Here is a 10,814-nt window from a genome sequence, read left to right on the forward strand (position 1 = left end):
GAGGTCAGAAGGAGTTCCTTCATGACGTCCCAGAGGCTGGAGGAGACACGGGCTGCTGTCCGGGGATCGCTGAGGTTCTTCTAGAAGTGATTTAGTTTGTGTGAATGTAGAGAGGGTGAAGATGTTCCAGAGAACTGAAGAGAAGAAGAGTTCTGAACAGATATTCGGTCTGTGGAGAGATTAGAACAACGCTTTGTGTTTATATACAACCATCAGATCTACTGTTTTATTGTAATTTATTCTTTTCTTCTCATTTAAAGTAAATTCATACAAACAGAATATTTTAATTCATTAACTCTATTCGTGACATTTTATCAGCCGATCTGACGTATTGAATAATTAAGCTGCTAAAACAAACCGCGCTGGTTCACTAGAAGCTGTTTTAAATAAAGTGTTGTGCTGCCACCTGCTGGCGTAAAACAACATCAACTAGTTGATCTCTTCATGGACCGAACATGTTCAGCCTCGTTGTGAAGATACAGAGAGTGAAGATGAAGATGAACAGAGTGACCTGATGGAGACGGCTGTACGTATGTAGAGACTGTCAGCGTGTTATTTTAAGATCAGAATTTATTAAAACGGCCTGAAAATAAACCTCTCAGCAGCAGTCTCCAAGTTTAAACATCTTTAACAGTTTTAACATCTCCAAGTGATGATCAATACGTTTCAGCCTCGCTGTCCATGTGACCGGACATTAAACACAAACGACAGAAACATGAAGATGAGTTTTCAATCAAGTGGTTTTATTTCTTCATGTCGTACAGTGTTGTTGGAGCGTCGACTTCAGGGCCGGACGATGAATATGAACATCACGTCGTGACACGAGACCGGAGACCGTCTTAACTTTTAAATGTCGTAACGAGACGCGAGCGTCGTCTCTGTGATGTCATCAGACTGCTCCAGCTGTTAGAGCGGTCTGCATATATTTAATAATTATTCTGCGTAGAGCCAGAATATTCTCACATATTACTCGTGAATTAAATATGAATTTAGACCAAAACAGAGTTTGTTGGAACGTTTTCTTCGTTCGGTGAAAGAGAGAAAATGATTTAATCGTTTAATAGTTTAGATGCTAAATGATTTCCTTCGTTGGCGTGTTTATTTAGTTTACGTCAGACTAAAAGGGAGTTTTTGTGTAAAGTAGTTGCAGCTCGCGCGCAATGCATCCTGGGACATGTAGGCGCAGCTCTGCAGCCGTTACAGATCATCTTCCTGTCTAACCACAGAGCCATCAGCAGTGATCGGTCCACATGGAACAAACAAAGGGTTCATTTCCCTTGAAGAGGGTGTAGAAATGTCTGTTAAGAAAATATAGAAAAATACATTTGATATAAATTTGTCTCGGTTTATCTCCACACCAACGTGGATAAATATCAACGTTCATTTATTCCTCCTCGTGTTTAACAGCAGCAGAACAGAATGGAGAACGGTTCCTTCTCTTCCTCCTCCGACTGTCGATGAACCAGTTTCAGTAGAAAACAAAGCAAAGTGAAAGTAAAACCAGGAAACCTTTAGATCCACAACACCGACTGTGGTCAGAACTATTTGTCCGGGTTTCACTTTCAGAGTGGAGCTCAAATCTGATGGAAACGTAACACACAAAGTAGAGAAGCCGCTGTGGAGGCGGAGCATCAGTGGAGACCAGAGCTGTGGAGGCGGTGCATCAGTGGACACTCGTCCCTCAGCTCGGCTCTGTCTTCTGTCCCACGTGTGTGCGAATGTGTCGCTTGTAGTTGGAGTTGTCGCTGAACCGGCGGCCGCACTCGTCGCAGCAGTACGGCTTCTCCCCCGTGTGAATCCTCAAGTGTTTCTGATAGCCGTCGAACCGCGTGAGCCTCTTCCCGCAGATGTCGCACGTGTACGACTTGTCCACTTTGGTGCCCGCCTTGCGGTGCACCTGCACATGTTTGGCCCAGTGGCCTCGCTGGGCGAACGCGCGGCCGCAAATGGTGCAGATGTACGAGTCCAGCACCTCGGACAGCGACGCGTCCAGCTCCACGCAGTCCAGCTGGCCATTACCCGCTGCGTCGGGGACGTCCTCGTCCAGGTCCGAGCCGGTCTGCTGCAGCGAGGTGCCCGGCTGGGGGTCCGGATCCGAGTCGCCCGGGTCCTGGAGCTTTGAGAGCGAGGAGGTCATGCGGTCGTCGTCCCGCTCGCTTGTCGCACTGCCGCTCTGGAAGAACACGAACTTGACGTCGTTCTGCTCCAACGTCTGAGACGCCTCCCCCTGCTGATGATTGGTCCACAGCTCCTCCTCCTCCTCCTCCTCCTCCTCTTTGATGGGAGGAGGCTCGATGTCGCTGAGGCCGGAGCTCCAGTCCTGCTGCTCACAGAGAGCTGAACAAAGAAGAAGAGACACGTTTAGAGGCTGGTTGTGTTTCAATGATCCAGACATGAAGGAGACCCGAGTGTTTCATACTTTACCCCATAAAGTATGAAATAAAGACTCCGTGGTGCTTCCAGCTAAACGCTAACATCAGTATGCTACCGTGGTGGAATGTAACAAGTACTCAAGTACTCCACTTAAGTACAACTTTCAGATACTGGATGTTACTTCAGTATTTCTGTTTCATGTCTTTCTACTTCTGCCGCTCTACGTTTTACTGCAATATTTTGACAAAATAAGTTTCCAGTTACTTTGGAGATTCTGATTATTAAAACAAAAACAAACTAATTACTCACTAGTATAAGCAAAATATAAATACTAGCCCCACCTTTACTCGCTGCAACATTAAAGTGATGAAGACATTAATAATTATAAACCAATAGAATATTATTCTTTCTGCATAATTAGTCCTTTTACTTTTGGTACTTTTAATATATTTTGATGCAAATACTTTGTGTGTACTTCAGGTATAAATTGTGTTGTAAAGGTTAATTTCTGGAAAATTTAAATCAAATGAATATAAACATAAATGAAGAGAGAAGTAGAGTCATGTTCTCATAGACTTCTATACAACCAGAGGAGTCGCCCCCTGGTGGGCACTAGAGAGAATGCAGCTTTAACACATGAAGCTTTGAGGTCTCATACGTCACAAACAGCAGCTTCAATATTTAAAGGAGACACCTCGCGACACATTTGGGTGATTAGAGTTTCTACAAACTGAAATAAAACAATCCAGTCGGTTGTTTGTGGCCAATCACATTTGGTTTTCTCTTCTATGTCACACGTCAGAGAGACGTTACTGTTGTCGGTGAACCGGCTAAGACTCGGTGAACGTTACTCGCCTGTGCTGTTGACCTGCAGAGATATCTGCGGCTTCCTGGAGAGGTCCAGCAGCCGGCGCTGGCGATCGATCTCCAGCTTGGAGCGGGAGATCTCCTCCTCGTACTCGGCTAAGGTTCTCCCGAACACGCCGAAGATCTCCTCCGCGGCGGCGGTGAGCCGCTGGTTGATGAGCAGCCTCAACATCTCGATCTTAGACATGTGAGCGGCGGTGTGTGCGGCGGACTGGCGATACGAAACGGGAGAAGTTCGCTCTCCGAAGCGTCGTGGTCGGTTGTTTACTCGTTGCACTTCCGGGTTAAAGTCTTTGCGCATGCTCAGTGAGCTTTTCAAAGGTACCCATTGGATTAGACGTGTGGGTTTACTGCCACCTGCTGGACTGGAGGTCTACATACACGTTTTGATTCTGATATTTTTAAAACATTCATAACATTTGCCTTCAGATAATCATTAATATTATTATTATTGTTTTATTCATATTTCATGTCCTGCACTTTAAATTCTAGTTGCAATAATCTTTCAGTATCTGATAGTCTGTGTAAATGTATATGTTCTCAAATAACACAAAATGAATGAGACACTTTTTAAAAATGTATTTAAACAGTTTGTTTAAGATTTAATTGCCTTTATTGCTTTTCAGTGTCAGTTGTATCTCACCGGTTTTCTCTGTGGTACATTTATTTATTTATTTTTTAATTTCATTTACAGAATTCAAAGAGACCTGGGCCCCGTTCCTCGCACGTGGTTCAACTAAGTCGATCAAATGTCCTATTAGCAGCCTAAATTAACGAGATGATTGACATCAGGCTATCTGGTTTCTCCAAGGCTGATCCTCTCAAACAGTCTCGTTAATTGGAACTAGACGATTAGGATCAGGATAATTGCGCGTGCCGTCCTACTTCAAAAGGGGGAAGCGTCGATCACCGAAACCATGATTTTCTAACAGTACAATGTTAAATAAAGTCAAAGAAAGAGCCTCTGTTTACTCCGCTGACGAGCAGGAGATGATCATGAACGCATATGAGGAATTCAAGACCATAATCACGGCTAAATCTAACACCTCCACCGCTGCGAGGGCTAGACAAGAAGCACGCAGAATATCACAGACAAGTTAAATACGTAAGTGTTGTAAATGTATCGGCTCATTTTAATGCCTCATCACCCCAATCAATCAGATGATATGTCTTTAAATGTGCTGCTGGCAGTAGGCTTCATGAATGCATCATCCAATGAGATCTATAGCGACAATAATGATCTCAACTCTTTCAGAATAAGATAAAAACAAGCCCAAAGAGGATCTAACTGATCCTCATTAATATGAGGATATATGTACTGTATGCCCTCATGTATCATGTACTATATATGTGTATATACATGTATGTGTAGATTACCATATAGAACTAGCAGTTTGAATATGTGTGTGTGAGTCTGTGTGTGGGCGGATCAGTACAGGTGCATCTCAATGTATTAGAATATCATCGAAAAGTTCATTTATTTCAGTAATTCAATTCAAAAAGTGAAACTCATATATTATATAGATTCATTACACACAAGGTGATATATTTCAAGCGTTTATTTCTTTTAATTTTGATGATTATGGCTTACAGCTAATGAAAACCCCAAATTCAGTATCTCACAAAATTAGAATATTACATAAAACCAATTTAAAAAAGGATTTTTAATACAGAAATCTTGGCCTACTGAAAAGTATGTCCGCATACCGTATATACAGTATGTACTCAACACTTGGTCCGGGCTGCTTTTACAGGACATGGGAGCAAGTAAACACTAACACACACACACATTACTCAGAATGCTGAGTCAGTACAATATGTGCCATGGTGATGTAATGAACACATCCATAACTTTATTAAGCGCCAAATAAACTTCACCAACAGCACGGCATGCAGCAGCTTTCCCCATGTTCTCCGCACCGACACTGAACAACAATGTACCACTCGCAGAACAGCTCAAGGCTGCATCCAGTGTGTGAGAGTCAATGCTCGGCTGCAGCGTGTGGTGTTCAATGTATGCTCCAGAAGCTCTGTAAATAAATGATTCCTTGTGGGCAGAATGGATAGCGCTCGTAGAGGAAGTCATCATGATGTGATAACGGATCTTGGCGATGTGGAAGAACTCTCTCCCTATAAAACGCTACTCTAACTAATATCCTCCTTCATCAGTGGATCTCTGAGGAAGGGAGCTGTACATTAATGCAATAGAGGCTTCTTAGTTTGCTCAGCTGCTTTAATGGATCACCGTGTGTCTCACTTTACATGCATTTCTGGAACTCCCGTATAACAAAGGGCGTAGGTTTGGTCTCAGCATTGGTAGGGACACTGCCAGCCCCCCCTCGCCATATAAAAAAACTTAGTTGATATTATGTTGAACAGGCAAACTTTATTAAAATATATTAACATTTGTGTAACTTGGAACTGATTTAAACATAACAGCAATAAAACCTTAGTTTAAATACAAAACAGTATTCTGCACCAAATAAATAATAATTAATAAATAATTACATAAATGAATAAAAAACGTTCTGCTAAAATGCCAATATACAGTAACAGTATATTCTATATCCAAAATATATATAAAAAACTTTTCCCAGTTGTGCAGCCAAAAAAGACAAAAAAAAATTAAAAATTTAAAAAAAAATCTATTCTGCAGCACTTAATAGGCTATAAATAAAGTGCTTTCCTCCTTTATGCAATTATTAGTAGTGCTGGGCAACGATTACAATTTTTAATCGCATGTATTTTTTGCAATTAATCGCGATTAATCTCATTGTTATGGCAAAGTTCACTAATGAATTCAAAAGTAGTGTATTGTGCACTTTTATTTTAAAGTGCTGCTCTATGAACTAAAGGTGAATAACATTGTGTGTAAACACTTTAAACACATCAGGTTGTTGTTAGCAGCAGTGTTCTCTTCACACAGCAGCAGTTCTATCTCTTCACTATCTGTGCTCAGTGTGTGTGTGTGTGAAACGTTCCACTGCTGTGCAACAGGAACAACATGTTTCACACCTTTCATCTACATGTGTGTGTTGTGTCTTCATGACAGTCAGAGCATGTGATGCAGCTCTACTCTTCATCACTATGATGCTGTAACTCAGAGGTGATGAAGGTGACCCAGCTCTACTCTTCATCACTATGATGCTGTAACTCAGAGGTGATGAAGGTGACCCAGCTCTACTCTTCATCACTATGATGCTGTAACTCAGAGGTGATGAAGGTGACCCAGCTCTACTCTTCATCACTATGATGCTGTAACTCAGAGGTGATGAAGGTGACCCAGCTCTACTCTTCATCACTATGATGCTGTAACTCAGAGGTGATGAAGGTGACCCAGCTCTACTCTTCATCACTATGATGCTGTAACTCAGAGGTGATGATGGTGACCCAGCTCTACTCTTCATCACTATGATGCTGTAACTCAGAGGTGATGATGGTGACCCAGCTCTACTCTTCATCACTATGATGCTGTAACTCAGAGGTGATGATGGTGACCCAGCAATCAAAGAATAACTTTACCCACAATTTATGTGTATTTTCCCTTTAACTCACGAGATGCAGGCAGCATGTTTTATACTTAATGTGAATATAATTCATACTTTGTTGGCATCTTATTCTGAAAACCGGATGTTCGTCTGAAGAAACCGGATGTTGTCTCACGGTAATGTTTCCGCTAACTTTCAAAGTCCTTCGCTCGCTCCCGATCTGTGCCGTTTAAATGTGTTTAAGCTGAATGTCAGCATATAGGTGCACTAAAGTGGAAGTGTCTGCTGAGTTGACCACGGAGATCTGAGTGTCTGCTGACTTTACCGCAGCGATGTCCAGTAGTCTCCATTCCTCCACCGCTGCCAGTGAGCAACGGACTTTCAAAATTTAAAAAACGCGCTATAAAATAATTGTCGGCGTTAATTAATAAATGCGTTAACGCAATAATAACGCGTTAACTTGCCCAGCACTAATAATAATACGAATGACTTTGCAAATATATTGTGCAAAATGATTTTTTCTAACAGGCAATTGAAATCAACAAAATATTGGTGGGGACAATTGTGTCTTTCCCAAACTTTGGTCGTGACTAGTCCCTATGGACCCTATGCAAATCTACGCCTTTGCATATAACCCCCGGTATATGCACAAGCGCATTAGACTACCGTATATGACAGGAGCTGCCATGTTTTCCGGGGGAGTGGCAGCTTATCCAGCTACCTTCAGTTAGCCTGCGCTGGAGCAGGTTCAAGCTTATGGATGTGTTGCCATGGTGATTTTGCCAAACTTGCTTCATGGAACCGAAAAGCCTCACTTATGTAATCTTATCCTGAAAATGATCCGGCTAACTCAGTTAGCCACGTACGAGAAACGGGGCCCAGATGTTTGAGATGCCACCAGATACACAGGAGAGCATGACAACATGATAAATGTGTTTGTGTGAGAACATCACGTTACAGTATAAATAGCTTATTTCAGCCATAACGACATGAAATAAGTGATAAAAAACATGGAAACACTAATGACGATACATTTCAAAGCATGTTCCTTCCATCCACTTCCAGTTTCTCCTCTTTAACAATAAACATAGATTATGAAACTTATCTCAACATGAACCCGAACAGCAAAGGTGTTCATCAGCAGGAGGGATGAAGCAACAACCACCACTAACATGTAAACACCAGAAGATCAGCAGGTTTGATTCATTTAGCTTTCAGTGAGACTTTCTATAAAAACAGCCCGCATCATGTAAAGTACAAATATATCATGTAAAAATATACTTTTATTCAAATCTTAAACAACGTATGGTCAACACTATGCAAGTATCAAAAGATTCAATATAAAACTATACTTGGCTTAAGTTTGTGCAGCCTTTACCAAACTCTGTTTTATAAACAAGAGAGAATATTTACAGAACATGAGAAAGAAAAACAAATGTTGGTGCTTTTTTTGGTTCATTGTGTTTGTGTTCATTTTCCTAACTGATCTGTAAATGTGTGGACAACGTCACATAATGTAAAATTAACGGAAACTATTGAGGATTTCTGTGGGCGTCAGGCTCCAAATATCTTATTTATTCCTCTAAGTCTCTTTTTGCCAAAAACACAAACGATCCATTTGTGTAGAACATTCATTTCATCATAAAAGCCCCTTTGTGTCATCGTCATCTTTACATTTGACACTTTTACTTTGATGACCACCTGATTTAGAGGACATAGTTTTCCTTCATGAATTAAAAAAGTCAAAACTTTGAACACCACCAATGACTCGTATACCCTCCACCTAATAGAATATAACAAAGTGCGCTCTACCGTGACATCCCAGTGGAGAAAACATGATTAACTCGCTGCAGCTTTGGGCCTTTGTATTTCATGTTCTTGGCCCCTCAGACATCCCGAGTCCTCCGCCAAGTACAGGTTTTGCCAAACTTTCTGTCACATTAAAGTCTGACTTAAATTTTTTGGATCCAATTTAAAAATCCTTAATTTCATGCCAGGAGCCATATATGACCTGATTTCTCCTTTATTACAGATGTGACCACAGCTCCTCTTGCTCCAGTCCACCTCATCTACAGACATGAGCAGAAAGATAAAGACTTCAGCCGTCGCTCCATTTACAATTACAGATTCAGGCCTCGCGTTAACATGTTATACAATATAACCTTCATTTACTCGTTCATCCATCAGGAGTGTGTTTTAAACAAATAGAGGGAAGTTTGGTTTTTCTAAAAGTCCCAGGAAGTTCTTTCTTCACTGTTTCTTTTCCGCACAAAACAAAACTGTTTCAAAGGCAGCACATTGCTGCTCAATCTACACAAATGGAAAAGACTTCCTGGTGCACCGAGGTCTGTGGCATCGGGTTTCTGCTTCGGTTTCTCAGAGAGCTCGACGTTGTGAGGAGCTGGACGGTCAGGAACACGTTGTTACCACGTTTGTTTTGTACGGAGCGACACTTCAACCGACTCAGATAAACAGACAGAAGGTCGAGTTTGATGAACGTTAAGGAGAAACAAAAATACTTACAATTTGAAATGCACTTGGCTGAAATAAAAAGAAAATAAAAAAGAATTATTCTGTATGTTGTATAAAATAGCATCGTCTCTCAAAGTCATACAAAAATATATTTTGACTTTCACAAGCAAACGATCACAGTGCTGCGAGTCTCACACTGCTCACTCTGTATCGATGGACTTTTACTGAATTTGAATATTCAAACGTACAGAGAACCGTCTCTACTTCTGCAGCTTTTTAGCCTCTTTCTGGTTCCCTGTCTGGTTCAGTCTGATTAAACTCACTGTTCACTATCCAGTTGCCAGTTGTCAGTCTTTAGTCTGCGCTGTCTCATTTTAATTAATTCAATTCATTAATCCTGCATCTGTGGATACTCATCTCTGCTCATGTGACCTCTTTCCAGCCAATCACGTTGAGGCTGTTTATGAATGTGACTGCCGTTCTCTCTGCCGCCGCTCGACACCAGGAAACCAAGTTGTTAGCTTAGCTTAACTGTCATTTAATTTAACTTTGTGTTACAAATATTGTCAGACTGTTGGACTTATGGACACATAACCCGTTCCACACATCATAGCTACGTTATGTTGCTGTAAAAAGCTAAAACAGAGTGGGTAGATTTGTAGGCGCGTCAACAGCTCGTTGTGTTATTTATAACCACTTGTTCTCATGGTTATGACTCGCGTACGATCATTTTCCTAACTGTTTGAAAAAGGTACTTTTCTCTCACCTTTTTCTTCTTGTAAACAGAGACTCCGATGGCCGCTGTGAGGATGATAAACCCTGCGACCGCCGCTGACAACGTGATGGGGAGCGTTGCGTCGCTGGGCTTCTCAACTAAAACAAAACAAACCGAGAAATGTAGTTTTATAAACTTTGTTCAGGAACAGGGCCATGCCCAGAACACCGCTCATTTCCTCTGCACAGAGTACTTAAGCACAATGAACCCAAACTCCCTCTTCGACTCTTGTCTTCACATGACGTACGACAGACGCTCTCTAACTCAGCAGACGCTCCATCCCTCCATCCCTACCGCACAGCCAGACGAGCAAACGCTCTCTGACTCAGCAGACGCTCCATCCCTCCATCCCTACCACACATCCAGACGAGCAAACGCTCTCCGACTCAGCTTCAAGCTTTCATACGACGCAAGACAGACGAGCAACGCTCTCTGACTCAGCTTTCATACGCTTCAACACGATGCACGACAGACAACATCTTAAAACCGCTTACCTTTCACAAAGGCTCTCCTCAACCCTTCCGGACGACCAGCCATATCCCGAAGCTCCCTCCTTTTCTCACCACGCTCGTCGCTAGCAACTTCGGCTGCGTTTAGCCATCCACATTCCCCGCAGCTCTCGATAACCATCCTTCGTCAACTCCGAAGCCGTCCGCCCCCGCCTTCCAACAGCTCGGGGGGGAGATCCCGAATCCCATCCTTCGACCCTGATCCTCTTAATTCTTCACCCACGCCGCTCTCCCGACAGCCGGAGTTCCAGGCGCTCGAACGACCGGTGAAACCACCGTGACCCTCCTTCACCATTCCGAGGCCCCGACGGTCTCTATATATCCCACTTC

The 10,814-nt window shown here is 42.4% G+C and overlaps 1 protein-coding gene across 1 annotated transcript; it reads right to left on the minus strand.

Annotated features, from left to right (window-relative positions):
* Nucleotides 1-722: 722 nt before the first annotated feature.
* LOC142939163 (uncharacterized) lies at nt 723-3,529 on the minus strand. The gene is made up of 2 exons (XM_076082383.1): nt 3,229-3,529; nt 723-2,337 (listed from the first exon to the last, which is right to left on the minus strand). The coding sequence occupies exons 1-2, from the start codon at nt 3,425-3,427 to the stop codon at nt 1,682-1,684; spliced, it is 855 nt and encodes a 284-aa protein (XP_075938498.1). The 5' UTR covers nt 3,428-3,529; the 3' UTR covers nt 723-1,681.
* Between the last annotated feature and the right edge of the window lie 7,285 nt (nt 3,530-10,814).

Source organism: Anarhichas minor, unplaced genomic scaffold (assembly GCF_050575085.1).
Source record: "Anarhichas minor isolate MPS153535 unplaced genomic scaffold, ASM5057508v1 ptg000094l, whole genome shotgun sequence".
Taxonomy (NCBI): Eukaryota; Metazoa; Chordata; class Actinopteri; order Perciformes; family Anarhichadidae; genus Anarhichas; species Anarhichas minor.

Coding starts and splice junctions, on each gene's coding strand:
- LOC142939163 (XM_076082383.1), bottom strand. CDS start 3,427: ATGTCTAAGATCGAGATGTTGAGGCTGCTCATCAACCAGCGGCTCACC. Junction 2,338..3,228: donor TCTGCAGGTCAACAGCACAG/GCGAGTAACGTT, acceptor TTCTTTGTTCAG/CTCTCTGTGAGCAGCAGGAC.